The sequence below is a fragment of the Struthio camelus genome, chromosome 16, assembly GCF_040807025.1.
Source record: "Struthio camelus isolate bStrCam1 chromosome 16, bStrCam1.hap1, whole genome shotgun sequence".
In the NCBI taxonomy this organism is placed as follows: Eukaryota; Metazoa; Chordata; class Aves; order Struthioniformes; family Struthionidae; genus Struthio; species Struthio camelus.
Genome location: NC_090957.1, coordinates 14,366,607 through 14,384,208, shown reverse-complemented (window position 1 = coordinate 14,384,208; position 17,602 = coordinate 14,366,607). Strand labels below are relative to the sequence as shown.

Genomic DNA, 17,602 nt, shown 5'->3' with positions numbered 1-17,602 from the left:
AACTACACTGCTCCATGGTCGCACTTTACCCCAATATTTAACCAGAAATGGACAGCAGCTACATAATAACTCCTACAGGGATCAGCAAGGGCCACTCCCACCGGCAGACCTAAGGCTCCAGCAGCAGGCAAAGCACGCCCTCTCCGACTGAAAACCGTCACTCCAAAGAGAGCCAGTCGAAACTTGCTCGCAGCTAGTATGCTCACAAGCTTTATGAGGAAGACTTTTCCTGCAGGCTACAGCCTCTTCTGCTCACTCCCAAAAGCAGAGCCGAGTAACCTGTGCTCTTAAAATAATGGTTCCCAACCTTTTCTGGTAGGCCTAGCGTCATCTTCATCATACTGCTGGTCCCCATGGGCTCAGACAGCGGGTAAGAGTGCTCTATCCCAAGGTCAGCGTTGGGCGTCCCGATCTTGGGTGCGTTGCTTCCATCAGATCTGAGCACCTTCAGCCGAGTAGGACAAGTGTTGGCAGCCGGCCAGAGCCCAAGACAAAAGCCACATTAAGCGAGGAAAGACAGAGTGGACTTTCACAGATGTATTCTCTTCTTAACAGTATTTAGCCTCTTCAGTAATCTGCTCTTAGCTTAGCCAACTGCATCAATAAAGCATTTCTTTTAGCATTTGGCCCTTATTTCCAATACTCTCTTTTTCATTTATATTGTGTTCTCAGTCTGTTAAGATATGTTCTGTGTGCATACCCGTTCCATTCCGCAATGAAAGCAAATGATGGCTTCCTTATGAATCAGAGCACCACAATAACAAGATAAACAATATTAGCTCATACTGTGCTCTGCATTTATTAGCTGAATTCTTCTGCCTTGTTCAAACTATAGTGAAAGCTGCTGTTCCAGCCAGAAAATTTCAACTTTTCCTAGCTGGTATCTTAAATTGTTTTAAAAACAAAAAAAAAAAACAAAACACTAGACTAAGCCCTCAGCTTTTGGCTCATAGTATACTTTTTCATTTAAAAAAACAGTGTCCAAAACTTTATAGTCACTACTCAGTCATTATTATGTCTAGCTTCTGACATTTTTCACCTATTAAATAGCATCTTGGGCATCTTCTTAAAGAGTTCAAAATGGCATCAATAACACACCTAGCAGCTCTGTATTACTTTATAAAACTTTATGTACATTCTCTCCTTAAAAAGTCAGAATTGCAGCATTATAGAACATTAACAATTGGTCTGGCTTATCAAGTATCACAGAAAACTGAGGAAAGTATAAAGAGGTTTTAATCTCAACTAATTAGCTGTCAAAAATAATTTTAGCTACTATGCTAATATCATTCATGTAAGACCAACTTCAATGGTTTTCATGTTATAGTATTTCCTATTGCAGCTCTTTATCACCTTAACCGTGATTAGCACTTGTAGAACATGTTTCAAGAATCAGGCCTTAATTAAAAGCAAGTGCATCAAATTGATGTTTACTCATATGCTTTAAAAAGAGAAGGGTAATATCAGACCAAGCTACACAAGAAAACAAAAGAAAAAAAAACCCCACAGTTAACCCACAGAGCATGCTGGAGGACTTGAGCTGCCTTTCAAAAAAAATCAGTCTGAAATCAGCAAGAAATGTAAAACTTTGCATGTTTATCCACTTTCATTCACACAGCTAGACAACAACTGAGATTGTATTATTCTACAAGTATTATTCTACATAAAATATTGTTCATGCATAGATAAAAACAAGAATAGGCAAAGTTTAAAACACAGAGGCTTTTCTTCTCCTGGCACTTAACTGAATCAACATCCCACTCAGTATCGGTCACTTAACAACCCTGGGAAAGAGGCAAGCCCGAATTGTACATACAGGTAAGTATTCATAGGAATGTTTTTCAAATTCAATCAGCAAATAATTACCGAAACCACTTTCTTGTTTAAGAAAAGGTACAGAGGAGACAGCGCGTGAGAAGATAATCAGAGAGCGAACAGGCTGGCGCAGTTGTGCCGGGATCGGAATTTGAGGTTGTGGCCCGTTGGCGGGGGTTTACAGAGGAAGCAGTCTGAAGGTAGAAAAAAAACGAGGGGTAGAAGAGAAAGCTATAACAGCAGGGAATCTTGAGGGCTATTTGTTTTTTAAAAGAAGGGAAAGAACAGAAAGGATGATATGAAATCCCAAACAGGAACCGTGAGCGCAAGCCACGTGATGCTGGCTCGCCCCGGTCACAGCAGCAGCCTGCCCACGCGGCGAGCTGCACATGGCAACCTTCTGCCTGGCCTGGAGTCCCAAAGTCGAGAAATGGAAGGATTTTTAGCGCTGCGGCTGCACCCTGTCCACTAGCTTTCTATAAACACTTCCACATATTTGAGCACTTACAGCACAGGCGCCCCACCCGGGGCTCTTGCACAATATCACTTTCATCTGTCACGCGGCTCAGGCCCAGCTTGTCAAATCTAACATCTATTCCATCTCCTCCTGCGATAAGCTCTCCCGTAAGTCATATATCCACCAACACAACAGGGACAGGTGAGGAGAGATAGGCCTGCCCCAGAGCTACGTTAAAAATAGGGAGCTCGCAAAATAAGAGCTGCCGCTACCCGCAGCCAAAGAGAGAACCCGATACTGCTCCCGGGCGCCGTCAGCTCCTCGTGCTCGCTGTCAGGCCCAGTCTTGACTCCTGCTAACGACGGGAGGAGAGAGGAGTCACCTCGTAAAGCAAGGAGGTGCCCGGGAACGAGAAGCAGCAGGACTGGATCACGATGCTGGAGAGCTTCGTCCCCTCTTTAGGGAAGGCAGGCAGCAGCCGGTCGAGGAACCCTTCCAGGGCTGGAGTTGGTAGTGGGACGCTTTCTGCTAGGGAAAAGCTGCCCAAACAGAACTAGAGAAAAGGAGGACTCAAGACTCCAGAGCAAGACAGTGGCTGTTCCCTCCAGCAAGCCCAGGCTGGAGCCCAGGGCCTGGCTGAGCCCCACTGAATAAGCAGGGAATGGCTTTAACAAGGCAAGAACTGGCCAGGAGACTCCCAGCCCAAAGGAGCTGAAAGTTAGGGCAACACTCACCCCCTAGTACAAGCACCCCAGGCCCCAAGACGGTACAGAAAGCCAACAAACCCACGGGGACAGAGCCTAGCCAAGCCCCAGCCGGAGGGCGAGACCCTCAGGAGAAGCATCTCCATGCAAGCAAGGAAGGAACCGGCACATCGGCAAACGGAGCTGCACAAAACCCCACGAGCCCAAGGAACGGCAGCGATGTTACAGCACAGGACGCTCGCGGCCAGGCACCAGCCAACAAGCAAGGACGCAATGCGGCACACTGCCAGGCCTTGGGACACGAGCAGCAGGGCAGATAGAAAAGCATCTCCATGCTTCACTGATGGGAATCCTGCTGACAGCCACGGGGGTAGCGGCAGAAGCAAGGAGGATTTTCTGGCACTGCAGCATAGAAACAACTGTCTGCACAAGCGCAGCGTCCCTGCTCCGTTATGGATGAATTCCCATTTCCGTTGCTCACCGATCCCACAGACAATCTTTCTGCAACACAAGTCTGGACCCAAACAGTGGTGGAGATGTAAACAAGATCGAGGAAGAGAGGCAGAAGCAAGAAAAGACAGCGCTATTCTTGGGAAAGATGAGTAAGAGGAGTTACAGTGAGAAGGTGATGGGTAGACTAGAAAGATCCCCGATGCCAGAGCCAAAGAGCAAAAATACTCCCATGGACTTTCGAAGGAAAGGAGAACTCAGCACCCAGAGAGACACTATAAACAGCTGTGAACAAAAGCAGGGAGAAAAAGGGCATGATTATGCAGTTTTAAGTGCATTCCCCCTTGGGAAACCATCTCAAGCCGTACCCCTAACTCCTCGCTGGAGTAAGGCAATCCCTCTCCAGTCACAGATCTGCTGCCTTGAGACTATCTTGCATTTGACCCCAACAAAGCCTTACCAAGTTAGTCTAGAAAAATCAAAGCACAGCCCCTACCGCATTTCTCCATTTGCTGAAGTTTATTATATTTGCAGTGAATTAAGTGAACAATTTGGCTGTTTCCAAGTGAGCTGCATTGTTTTCACAGCACTGCGTGTGCACTGTGAAACTTGTTTTTTTTTGTTTTTTAAATTACAAAAAACAGCTCAATACTTTCTCTACAACTGATTTCAAACCTCCTGGGCTCCACAGCACCCACAGGTAGTCCTATTATTGCTGATGTGATAGGAGAGTACAAAGTATAGACAAGAGATTCACCCTACCTGGTCTGGCTCTGGCCTCACAATAGAGATTTTGTTGGTATAGAAGCCTACGTTTGTAATACTTGGCAGAAAACTCAACTCTGATTTTATTATATAAACCTTTAATTTTTATTGTGGTAAAAAAGAAACAGGAGGGAGAAAGGGCAGATTGCTGGGGCCACCAAATGAATTTTATGACCACCCACTTCCTGGACAACACTCATTTTTTGTATACGAGCACAAGCAGTACAGACTAGGCATTTAGCGCTCACAAACTCTTCTCTTTGCTGCAGATTGGCCAATATGGTACATGCCAGCTGAGGCAAGACCAACAGATGACAGCCACAGACACGGCTCTAAGCAACTTGTTCAGCAATGATCAAACTCGCAGGTAAACAAGAGAGATTAGAGGTGAGTTCCCAAGGCTCTCCTCAGAGGGGAACACAGGGAGAGTCTTTCCTGTGGCACTGGGAGTTACATGCACTCTGGGAAGCTGACATGTAATATACTGACATTAGATTTCTTAAATCCCCGTGGAATAAAGGACTAGGGTTAAACCGAGCATTGCAAACATCCTTAATGGTTTTCGAAACCTGTAAGGCCTGAGAGTCTGTACAACTGTGATGTTCAAGTGCAGAGCAGGGCCAAGAAAACGTGCTTACGTGTCTTTCAGTGCTACATGTCGGAAAGCCATACCTTTCCTTCAAAGAGCTGATGGTTGCAAAACACTTTTCCCTCCATAAAGTTACCATAAATCATAAAATCATTTTTACAGAAGTTTTCACTGAAAAGGATGCTAGTAAAATTTACAAACTTTCCTTGCTAAGCGATGCAGACATGCAAGTGTCATTTTCTCTGCTGCTGAAAAAAGCCAGCTCAAATGCAATGTGATATCTCTTTAATGGCATACAGCTCTCCCCCTGGCTCCAGCTCCATCAGACTTATCGTTACAACTCCAGGTTCCACCAGAGGAATTGTTCGCTTTGGTGGGGGAGAAGGAAACGTTCGTTTTCTGCAGGCTAGGCTAATGCTACAACTGACAGTCAAAACTGACAAAATATACAGGGTCGGGGCTTGTTTTCTCCAGCAAACCAGGCTAGCAAGAGACATTGCAACAGTACATAAACGAAGACGACCTAGCAACAGATTTCCAGAGCATGCTATGTGCTATTACTCCTTACCTCCTTGAAACTTGCTTTTTTCTAGTCCTTCAAAGTTCTATGTCTCATTAAATTCCTTGCCACTGTTCTGTTTTAAGAATGTCCTCGTTAAAATGAAAACACCTGTAAGCCTTCCCTGGGTACTCTTGCCTCGTACTGGAAAGATCACACGATCTTGGCATGCGTTCAACCTAAGATGACAAATGCTGTTGAGGCAAGTAAGACAGAGCTTCCCAGCCTCCTGTAATTTGAAATTCTACCTCCCCAGCTGCAAAAATATAGTAAGGATTAGCAAGAAAAGAAAAAGAAAAGAAAAGCTAAGGCTGATTTCTTTCTGGTTTCCTATTTCTGGAACACCCGTTTCAGAACAAAGACGATGAACGCTCACAGTTTCTATTGTGCTTTCTTGGATGTCCCCAAGTCGACTGCAGATACCATCCTTAACCAGCTCAGCTCTAGAAACAAGCTGCCAGTTAAGTGCTGCTGCACTGACAGGCAGGGAGGTCTGACACACAAGACAGGTCCTACACACACACTGGCTTTTTAGACAGCTAATGCAGTTTTACGCTTGGCAACAAAACGTTGCATTTGTAAAAAATACAGATATTTGGCTACTTGTACCAACGTTAAGGTAGATAAAGTTTTGGCCTTTGACTCCATGGCAGTGTCTATTCAAATATAGAAGTGTGTAGGACCAGAAAAAGGCCAGAGACCACAGCATCTGAAACAGCACTAGAACCCACAGCTACATATGGCAGGCAATTAGCATTTAGATAGTTAAGCCTCAAAACAATCCCTCATTGGTGTGTCTCGTCAACTAGCAAACAGGTATTTTGCTCTTAGCCTCAGCTAAGCAGATTTGCTGGCAGCAGCCCTCTGCCTCTCTGTCACACTACCTGCATGCCTCTGTCATGCCCGTCTAACTGCACTTTCAGTTTGTGAAGCTCTTCAATCTCCCGGTTGTGGCGCTCCGTTTTGTGCCGCACCAAAGACCGGTAGAAGTGAATGGTGAAGACAACAAAGATCAGACCCACTGGGACCATGATGATGGTAGAGACCAGGGCTGCCTGCCAACCCGCGTGGCCACTGGGCTTCTGGATGATGGTGGTCTCATTTTTCAGGATGGAGTCCACAGGCAGAAATTTTATCCAGCACAAAAGCACAACTTCCGCAAGGAAAAGGAGGATTCCCAAGACTGTGGAGAAGCCCCACGCCAGCTCTATGTAGGGATGCATGCGCTCATGTGGGGATTCGCTGATGGAGTTCAGGTTGTGGATGTTGCTCACTGCTTCCACGTTGGGCAGAATGCAGGTGCTGATGAGCAAGGCAAAGAGATGAACGGCCACCAGCACTGTTGTGCAGGCACTGAAAGCGATCAGCAGCATCTGAGGGTACTGGTACTGCATTTCCAACTGCACCTCCACCATGGCAACCTGTGGGGAAAGGAACAATAAAACAAGAACAACAAAAACCAACTGTTAACAGCTGCTATTTTTCCTATTTTCCTCTTTGCAAGGCTTTCATCCAGGAAAGCATCTTTATTAAGGAAAAGTGCCTAAGGTACGCTTAAATGCTTTTAGAATGGTAGCCTAATCATTCCCGTTTCCCATGAAGACGTACACACAGTCCGCAGCTTGGCCTTTCCTCAAGGCTTATGTGCATATTTCTGCACTGTAGTTTTCTGAAATAACAGCTCTCTCCTTGCAACCATGAGCCATACGAACTGCATCAAGCCAAGCACGCAACAGAAGGAACCCATTAGGCAACAAGTGTAGCTTGGAGGCAGCTGACAGCCTGCGAGCCCTCCCGCCCATCACACCTTCCTCTTCTGCTCACCACTAGCAGTTGCAATACAGGAAGTTTCAACTTGAGCGTAAAGAAACTCAACTTGAGCATGAAGAAAAGCAAAAGCAGCAGCCCTTCTGGCCAGCTGCCAGAAAGGTTACACTACCTCCCAGGGGAGGCATGCAAGTGTCTTTATAGCTTAAGTTATTCCATAGTTAAAATAGCTGCCTTCTATTCTTGGAACATCTTAAGTCCTTTTTATTACAAATATGTCCAGATACAAGTTATTTATAGCCCAGAATTTCTCCCTTGAGATCTAATACCTTACTGATATGTTCAACAGAAGTGGGCAGTTACTGGTTTATGGATACGTTCAACAACTCCACTAAATAGCTTTTGTTTCCAGAAAATAAGACTCATCTCAAGTAAGTCACTAAAGCTTTCATTTTGTACACACAGTGTGGATTTTTTTTTTTTTTAAATCAATTAAAACTTAACAAACAGAGTAAGTGCAAGAGAGCAAGGAACCCTACTGACATGAGAACAGGAGTACTTGTACTCCTGAACAGGTTTGAAACTGGTTTAGTATAAGAAATTGGAAAATGATTTAACCTATCCATGAAGTAAAATAGTTAACATAAGTACTTTCTGGGCTAGGTTGTGAAGTGTCACCCCTCAAAGGACTGCAAAAACCCTCTGCTAAGAGAGGCTACAAATACAGTTGACAAGAACATCACACATTGCCCTCTACTAGCTCTCCAGTGGCTTGCTGGAATCTGCAGCTGCACTTAGTGATTTGCACAGACAGTAAAATAAAGGCTGTCAACAGGCAAAACCTTCGGCGATCCCAGACAACTTGCTGTTCTAGTGCAGCAAAGCTTCCCATGTGTTAAGGAAAGGGGAAGCTGATGTTTGCACACCTGCCTCAGGCCAGCTCCTCTCAAGACCATCATGAGAAGTAAAGTCAGAACAAAGAGCTTGATTCTGGGGGGCAGAGATGGATTTTGCAGAACAGAAACATCATTACTTTACCCGAGACCAGGATCCGATCTTTAAACGAGACCAGTGCTGCGCAGCCATTTCAGGCTCTGTACAATAATCTGCATCACTCAGTCTGGCATTGCTTGTTGATAACATTTAGGCACTGGACAACAGGGGATATGCTAGTGTTCTCACTGTTGGTAGCTCCGAAGAGGTTTAGAAAAGGAAGGAGCCAGTGCCCGTGTTGGCATGACTGCCATCTTATCTACGATTAACTGTGCGACCACCAGCAGCCTGAACGACGGTATCACAGTCAAGTCTGGGCAACCAACACCTAACGTTTAGGTGGCAAGCAGTCAGTCCCTGCATTCTAGATTTTATACCTGCATCAGCCCTTTAGGATATTAGAGACATCAAAAGTGTAAGCATACAGTTCTTGGACACTCTCTGCCTTTTGTTTGGGTTATGAAGTTTTTTGTAGGGTTCTTGCGTGCACTTTAGAGCAGTTTGCGTCACGTAGCGGAGAAGTAAACGTAGGATTGGCTTCATTGTCCATCGCCAGCAAGGCCCGTTAATCGAAACGTACGCCGCGCTGCCTTGCCTACGTTCTCTTTGCAGTTCCCCCTGTACTGATTCAAGAAGATGAGACTTACTCTGCTGTCCTGTTCTGTACGGTATATGTTTGTACAGGGCTGTGACTGTCAGTCACACCGTATCAGACAGGAAAAGCTACAGGTATACCATTCACTACTAGGTGCTGTAATACCCAGAGACCTAGCATTCAGCAAGCTGAACAGGAATTCTACCTGCATGTTCAATTTATAGCTTTATATTAAAGCTGAAAGCCTGGCTGATGTCAACATATCAATTTCTACTTGTTATCCTTCACATGAGCAGCAGTTTTCGGCTAATTGGATGTTTCCTCCCAGACTAACCTATTCCCTAGGGCTAGCTTTAGCTGTGCAATGTGATGAATTTTTAACGCTGACTGATGGCTCAGTAAGAGGTATTTCAGGGAAAAACATCAACAATCCAGACAGGGCAGCAAGGCAGAAAAGCAGTTCATTTAAGCAAAACAGGTACTGGAAAGGTGAGTGAGCTCTTACTGCTTTACCCTGTACAGACTGTCATGTCATTCTCTGACCGGGATAAGAGAAAGAGGACAAGCTGACATAACCTATTTAAAAATCATTAAATATGCTGCTTAGCCTGTAAAACTATTAATATGTCATGTTTGATACAATTATACTCTTTTGTGATAACAGACCCTTTTATTTTAACCTGTTCCCAGAAGCCAAGATATTAAGGGCTTGACTTTGCAAGGCACTAAGGCACTCTGCTGAGGAGGAGACTATTTCAGCATAGACTTAATTTTAAGCTGGAGAATTGCACTGTTGACCTCAACACTCACAGGTCTGCTAATGAGTCATTTGCTCAGGACACTTTAGAATTAAACTGCAATTAAATTGCATGCGATTATATATATATATATATTTTTTTTTTCAGATCAGAATAGTCCCCAGATTGTCCACAACAAAGATGATGCTCATCTTGAGAAGTTTAGACCAGGATTGATAATATCAGGCAAGAGGATGACAAATGGCTTAACATAAAACATTACATTCACACAGATGGTTTGGCAGCCTGTAATAAATATCAGTCCAGTCAATCTGTTGGATTTTTTCTTTTCTTTTTTTTTTTAAATATCAAACATGCATATCCTGTGGCATTTGGACAAATGCTGAGAAGGCTGGTGCGCAGTAATAGCTTTTAACCCCACCAGGAAAATGATTAAGGAGGTTTAATGAAGCTCTAAAATAAATTGAATACTTCTGAAAAATATTAAACTACGAGTTAGGAACTTATCTCCCTCATCTGCCATCTTCCCAGGGCAAACCCAACAGGCACAGAGACCCTACCCACCTCCAGACAGACCTGGAACTGGAACGCAACCACATCCTTCTGATCTGCCCATCTCCCTGCCAGAAGTACCAAAGATAGCATCAAATAATGAGGAAGGTTTGTATTATTCTACAGCCTGTCCAGAAGGAGCTGGATCAAAGCCACTGCCTGTTGATTAAATAGCCATCAGCTAGTAATAATTTTCAGCCAATATGGAACTGGCTTGACTCAAACACATTGGCAGGGAGGTAAATAAAGCACTAGCCAAGCCCCGTAAAACATTTGTTGACATAGTTACATGCACATAAGACTTCAAAGGAACTATTTAGCTCTAAATAACTGCTCTACTTTCATCAGTAGCCACACAGATGCTCTTATTAGAGCAAAGTAAACATCTGCTTACTAAGTACCTGCCTATCAAAATACCAGGGAAGAACAAGTAGCAATGGAGAGACAGATCAGCTTTTACTGGACAGCCCAATATGATCAGCTGGGGAAAAGTTTATTAATAAACAGAATGCCAGCATTGCAAAAGTTTCATTTCTGAGGATCACCAATTCCAGGTGTACTTAATATGTTAAGCTGGTGATCTAAAATTACCATTACTTGCAACTATTGCGTTGATTTGATTTGATTTTTAAACAGTTTAAGAGGAAATCAGCAGCAGTCCCTGGCACCAGCTCTGGGGTCCACTACAGTCAGACTGAAAAACCCAATGGTAAAGGAATCCTTTAACAACTGATCAAGTAATCCCAAGTAAAACGGATAACCTTAGCCCATGGTTACATGTGTCATAAACAGAAGATACATGGTTTAGTTTCCCCCTTTGCTGACAACGTTCAGTTACTTTCTGCCCTGCCAGTCGAGAACAAGTGCTTTGTTTTCAGATACACGGTTTGAGCCCTGCAAGGTGGGTAAGCTCCAAGCTTTTGTGGCATCCTGCGGCTGCCAGCAACAACACACCCAGGCATGGACACTCGCTCGCCTAATCAGGCTGCCTAGGTATATCGAAGTTCACAGCCCTATACAATTCTCCCTATATTCATTTATTAATCATGCTAAAAGAGGACAACCACAAATAATTAGCACAGAATTCAAGTAACCTAGAGGCACAAACAGCCAAGATTTAAACTGCTATTTGGAATAAGAAAGCTTGCAAGTCTGAAAGAACTTTCAGGAGAACACTCAACCTTTTCAAAATGAGAAGGTACCTTCTGCCTGTTTTAGCACATAAATTTGGTTACAAACCAACATATGTCGCACAAAATGTTTTACAAGCATCCCATGCACACAGTCAGCGAGGAAAGAGGAATCACAATGGAACCAAACACCCTTTCTCTCTTGTAGACTGCCACTGCTTAACTCCCTGCTCACGTTTCTGCAACTTCTGTCCCAAAAACATGCTTGTCACCCAAAACAGAATTCACCGTCATAACGTTATAGACAATTCACGTTCAGGATGAGGAGAACAAGAGCAAAAGAGCTTTACTGTTTTATTTCAGCTCTATCTGAAAAGTTCCCAAGATCTCTCTCTCCCCCAATGCTCCTAAGCTTCAGCATATAACCCCTTCACATCATCTCCCGCTCTCACACCCTGCCCTCTGCAAGCGCGCACTCAGCAGCCAGACCTCAGAAACACCACATCTGCCCATTTCCTGAGTGGAAAACCTCCCTGAAACGGATTTAAATTCTCACTCTCAATATGCAAGCACCAGAGGGAAGGTCAGAAAGTTCATCCTGTCACAGCATGTCAGTGTTTTGCCAATGCCACAGTTAAGACAGGCTTGAACACAGGACTGCTGATGGTCCATGCTGTGTATTTGCTTGCTCCCTGACATGGTTTTGACCTATGCAAATAGCTTCCAGATAACACCCAAGTGCCGCACAGAGGAAAGCAAGTACTAAGGATCATTCCAAATAAGCAGCACTAACAAAAATATACCAGGTTTGGCTCCCTTGAGGCTCCACAGTCCTCTCAACACCAGCCCTGTTGTCCGAGTGTGCAGAGCCTCTCGCACAGGTGCTCATAATGCCCCAGAATAACACAACCATCTCTCAGTTCATGCTATGCAAACTGCTCTGGCAGACCATGACCCAAACTCCACCTTATTTTAAGGCACTGCAGCCTGAAAAAATGCATACAAAAATTAAGATAATATTTAGGACTACCACCACCACAGGGCCCAGAGGAGCTCTACGACCAAGGGGAACCTCATGCGAAGGTAGCCAGTGACATTTGGCCTCAGGGCCAAAGGAGAGCCCAGGTCCTACTTGTTTCGCAATACTGATGCGACGCTTAGGACCATTGGCAGGTAAGGGACCAGTATTTTACAGGGCTGATTTGGGAGCACGTGGCCTTGATTGTTAGGCAGCTCACGTATTCATGCTGCTCTGAGAGAGACAACCTCAAACTTTTCAACAGCAGCCAAACAGAAACCCACAGGCAGATGCCTCCTACCCCTTCAGGAAATAACAGTACATCCTCCCTCAGAGGAAGGAAACAGCACTGATTAATTGATGATTTTACGGAACCCAAACTTACACAATCCAAAAAGTGTTTTCCGTGAAATAAACGTACCATTGCAAACCCGGAGAGCAGAGCAGAGGTTCTGCTGGAAGCTTTGAGTTTGGCTCGGCTCAGGTACAATTTTCTCCATGAAAGGGCCTGAACGGAGTGGTGATTTGATGTGACCAATTCCAGATAGCTGCGGCGGACCCAGTCCCGATAATCCATGCCTTTTGTGCCAGGTTCAGAGCAGCAAGCAGGAGTGGAAGGATCCACCGGAACATTTAATTCAGAACTCATGATGAAAGAGACGCTAAGGAAATAAAACAGTCATATTCAAAAGGGGGTAGCAGGAAGAACAAGTATCAGCTACTGGTATACAAGAGACTGTAGGACTAATCTAGTGAATGGATAGGACGGAAAGAGAAAACTGTGGTTAAACAAAGTTACCCTCAGTCAGCAGATAAAAGATGAACCACAACATATTGACTTGAAACACACAAAACAGGCAAAGGATCTTCTGTAATTGCTAAAAATGACCATGAGAACTAGAAAAGATTCCACAAGCAAGCCTGGAAACTATTCCAGTATGAATTCAGGAAGGTTGCACAGTATGACTTTACATTCCAAAGCTGGCAACGGCTTAAATCTCAACTTTCCCCTTTAATGCCCCAAAATACTTACCCTTCTTCCCCATAATATATTTTTTTTTTTTTTTTGCATAAAGACATTCTGAAAATCGGGCTCCTCATCTTATCATTTTGTTTTAAGCTGACAGTTTAATTCCACACTGTATCATGGATCAGGTCCAATGCATCTTATTAGAGTACCAAAGTAACTCCAGCAAACAGGTTTAGGGACTCACTTTTCACTTTTTTTAACTTCAAAATCAGGGTTTTCAATTAAACCACCACTCATCATAGTTGAGTTCAGACAGGCACAGTTCTACCCCAAGACTGGACACAGTCATACAGCTGAACGCTGCTGCGTAGGGTCAACAAACAAATTTGCTGAGCTCCCGCAGTGAAAAGCTACATTTCCTAAACCACTCACGCCCATACTCCACTTATCAGCCTCATCTGACCACTAATCGCTCTCCATTGCTTCCATCAGTGCCTTTTCCCACGGGGGAAAGAAAAACACAACTCCAAGGGGAAAAGCAGGCTTCCTTCCAGGGAGTTTCAGTGTCCTCAGATTCAACAGACTACACTGAAAAGATGTGAGAAAGCAGCAAGACAGTATCAGGCGGTTAATGCCATAGTTGTCAGTACAGATAAGTTCTAGATCCAAACCAATCCCCCCCCCCCCTTACACCACAACTTAGTCACACGGTTGCCTGAAGGGCTCCCGTTATCTCACTGTCATCCACAGACACAGAACAGAATTCGCAGTACATTTTGAGAAAGAATTTGTTAACTCTGACAAACATCTCAAACCGACAACCCAATTCCCAGTCTGCTGAAAAACGGAAACGGTGATTTTCCGATTAGTCCTCACACCCACAAGTCTACCACTGACCTCCCTGGCAGCGACAGGTAGCAACGCCAGTCGCATCACGTGGGACCTTTAGGGCTATAAATACTTACCAGCTCCTAGAAGGAGTAGATGAATGCAGAGAGTCACGCATGGGGTAGTACTAATTAGTCTCAGCACCACACTTCGAGGTCACAAGCACCTTGCTGTTCGTTTGACACGAGCCCGACGCCTGCCTGCATCCCCCGTGCTCCACTCAGCTCTCCATATACGCAGGCCATATGGCAACAGAGAGGACAACTAATAAACCAATGTTTGCTGCGAATTTTGAGGAAGTGGCAAAGATAAAAGGGCACCGACTGCCCACAACTTCAAACGTTATTTTTAAAAAGGAACGAGGCTGCTCCAGGCACAGTAACCAAGATAAGACTGCAGCAGCAACTAAAGGAAAGCACCACAGGTTGTAAGATTTTTGCCCTTCTCAAGCACTGCTCTTCCACGAGCTTTCAGATTTTGACCCCCTCAGACATAAGGATGAGAGCGAGAGCTCAAGACCACTCTTCTAGGCAGTTTTTGACATTACAAAATCATTACAGCCCCTGCAATCCTCCAGTAGGACTCCTGAATCACTGAGAAACTGAGAGTCGTCAAATTACTTGGAGTGCGGGGTGGGTGGGAAAGTAAAAGACAAAAGTTGTTTATAAAAACATCCCAAGGATCACAAAAATAAAAAACAGAACACAGCAACAGAGAGAAACCTCCCTGCTTGCTTTGCATTTCCAGAAAAGGCAAGAATTGCCTATTTTTCAGGGGGAGAGAAAAAAAAAAAAAAATCCATCCCCAGGCCAGCAGCAGGGAACGGAGCAGAAGCACCCTGTGAGCAGCAAGATTATGAAGCTCTGTTTCCTGTGACAACATCCTGTGTGGATTCTCCGATGCCTAGTGCGGGGTGAACTTATTAGCCTTGTCCTTTGTCGGGACACTGAGGGCCTCTATGCTGCCATTTATTTTCACAAAACGTGTAGGAACTTAGCATTTTTGAAACATCAACGCCTTGGACAAATTCCACTGAAAAGGCAAATGGGTTCAGAAGCTCCAGAGGGAGAGTGAGAGCACCCAATCACATCTGCTTGTTTCCTTTGGAAAATAAGCCAGAAATACCACAAGGATGAACTTTCACCCTGGAGCAGCTCAAGGGATGTTCCCAAAGAAGTAAACAGAACTTCAGAACAAAATCCATAAACACAAATTTAGCCCAAGAAAGCAATAGCACGGGACAGACTCACCTTGCTGGCTACAGACATGGGGGGACTGGGTGGAGGGCTTCGAGGGCTGAAACACAACATCAAAGAAAGGTTTCACATGCACAGTTACCTTAAGCAGCTTTACTCCAGAAGTACTCCTTAGCCAGGTGCCTGCATCAGGGAGAGAGATTCTGGGTATTTCATGCCCTGACTTGCAGTTTTAGAGCTCTGGACACTGGCTCTTACAGAAATATGAACTTTCCTACAGGAATCTCTAAATCTTACTGCACAGCATCAGCGCAGGGCTGTTGAGTTTTGGGCTGAGAGTCAGGACTTTCCCAGGAGACCTCTTCCTCAGCCTAATAGCCAGCTCTGGCTGCTCGTCCCAGCTGTGTCTTTGCTCACGTCCGTTACAGCACCCATATGTTTGGCCCCACTTCATTTCATGCCACGGAAGAAGGAAACCTCCCTGCGAGTGCTACCTACTATTGATTTTGCTACTCTGTCTGGCGCTGGCCATCACAGCAGCGAGTAGAAAAGGGAAAGGCTTTGCCACACCCTAGCTCTCAGCTACTTCTGCACAGATGCAAGCGCACGTGCAGGGATTTCTTCACGGCACGCAGCAAAGCAATCGCCCGGCCTGAGCTACGCGGCTCCCTCTCCCACCTCCAGCATCTCCAGACGCCTCAGCCCGCAGAAGGCTGTCTCAGCGGCGCTATCCGTTCCTCTGCACGGCTCCAGGACTCCAGATCCCTCCCCTCATATCCAACTTCTCCCCCATGCCCTGGCCACCAACCGGAGATTGCTAGGCATATTTGCATTATCATCTTTCTCTCCTGAATAATAGCATTCAGGACACCATACGCCATGGCTGAGCCTAAGCCCCGACCCCGCTACACCGCCTGCCTCCGGGCCCCCTTTGCTAGAGGGCGACAAGAAGATCCTAAGGCAGGGCCGAGCTGGAGACCCAGCCGAGGAGCGGCTCCCTCCGGCACCGGGGCAGGGGCAAGCAGCAGGCCATACCCCGGCCCCGGCCATGCCCCGCACGCGCTTCCCCCACGTCCCTTTCCCCCAGACCAAGGTTTCACACCCCCCAAGCGCGCTTTCCACCCTCCCTCTCCTTCTCCATCCTGCAGGCAAGCCGCAGATCCCTCCCGCTCCCCTCTGACAGGCCCAAGGCAGGGATCCCCCATTCCCACATCTCCAGGGGATAACCCCCCCCCCCCGCTCCAGGGCTCCCTCGCTCCCCCACCACCCGGACCCCGGCCCCTCCTCAGCCGCGACCCTCCTCCCGCCCGCTCCCTCGGGGGAAGCTCTCCCCGTGCCCCCTCCCGATCGGGGAGCACCCTCCAGCAGCACCCCTGGGGATCGCCCAGCCCCAGGCAGGATGTGACCCCCCCCCCCCGCAGGATCGGACCCCCCCGTCCCACCACCCCGGCTGGCACCTTACTCGCAGGGCACCTCCCGGGCAGCGCATTGCTCCCCCTCCTTCCCAACGCACCCCAGGCAGGATGCGACCCCCCCCCCCGGCCGCTGGGGACACCCCTCCAAAAGCACCGTGGAAAAAAAATAACCCCCCAGCCCCGAGGCAGCCCGCTCACAGCTGGGACCCCCCCTCCCCAAAGGGACCCCCGCTGAGGGGACCGTCCCCGGGCCGGCCGGGCCGCGAACCCCCGCCTGCAGCGACCCCCCGGCGGGCATCGGGGGGGGGGTGTCTCCCCCCTCGTCCTCCTCCCCCCCCCCCGGGGGATACGACCCCTCCGAGGCGGGCCGGGCCCCCAGCTCACCGCGCTGGCTGGCGACCGCGCCGCGCCCCCCCCGCTGGCCTCGCTCGGCGCCCCGGGAGCCGCCGCCGCCGCCGCGCGGGAGCCGCCGCCGCCGCCGCCGCTGCCAAGGCAACGCCGGGCACCCGCCACGTGACCCGCAGGAAATGCGGGGGCGGCCCCGCCCGCGCCACGTGACAGCTCCCTCATTGGGCGGCGGCGGTGCCCGCCCCTAGCGACGGGGGGGCGGGGCTGCGCGGCCACGCCCCCGCCCCCGCCGCGCAGCGCCGAGCACCGCGGGGGCCGAGGCCGGCCCGGCCCGGCAGCCCCGGGGCGACGGCCCTCGGGGCGCCCCGCTTCTGTAGGAAGAAAAGCAGGCCTGCAGCTCCACAGACTCGCAGGCCGACTGAAACAAAACACAACACTGATAAAAACGTTTCACCCGGTCCGGACCTTGCATCTCCCAACCTTTCCGCGGAGAAGGTGTTGGTTCGATGGCATAGAAACGTGCTTTTATTCAATTATGGATTATAGACACACGCCAGCGAGTCATCGCTTACACCAGTCCAAAAGGCAGCGCTGACTTCTGCCTCTGCTGAGCCGCAATAACCTCTGGCTGGA

General features: G+C 47.3%; 1 protein-coding gene across 4 annotated transcripts; it reads right to left on the bottom strand.

Moving 5' to 3' along the window:
* Positions 1-1,576: 1,576 nt before the first annotated feature.
* On the bottom strand, positions 1,577-17,093 carry ORAI2 (ORAI calcium release-activated calcium modulator 2). Of its 4 annotated transcripts, none has more exons than XM_068910303.1 (4): positions 17,006-17,093; positions 15,261-15,306; positions 12,574-12,814; positions 1,577-6,760 (listed from the first exon to the last, which is right to left on the bottom strand). In XM_068910303.1, exons 3-4 carry the CDS (start codon positions 12,799-12,801, stop codon positions 6,215-6,217), a joined length of 774 nt encoding a protein of 257 aa, XP_068766404.1. In that variant the 5' UTR covers positions 12,802-12,814; positions 15,261-15,306; positions 17,006-17,093; the 3' UTR covers positions 1,577-6,214. The 4 variants fall into 4 exon arrangements, with proteins under 4 accessions (XP_068766404.1, XP_068766403.1, XP_009676401.1 ...); XM_068910302.1 differs by lacking the exon at positions 17,006-17,093 and adding an exon at positions 14,088-14,274; XM_009678106.2 differs by lacking the exons at positions 15,261-15,306; positions 17,006-17,093 and adding an exon at positions 15,349-16,223.
* Between the last annotated feature and the right edge of the window lie 509 nt (positions 17,094-17,602).

What these genes read in the sequence shown, in the direction of transcription:
- ORAI2 (XM_068910302.1), bottom strand. Translation starts at nt 14,128, where the DNA reads ATGCGTGACTCTCTGCATTCATCTACTCCTTCTAGGAGCTG. An exon ending in TCTACTCCTTCTAGGAGCTG is followed by an intron (nt 12,815 to 14,087) that starts GTAAGTATTTAT and finishes TTATTTCCTTAG; the next exon opens with CGTCTCTTTCATCATGAGTT. An exon ending in TGCTCTCCGGGTTTGCAATG is followed by an intron (nt 6,761 to 12,573) that starts GTACGTTTATTT and finishes CTTTCCCCACAG; the next exon opens with GTTGCCATGGTGGAGGTGCA.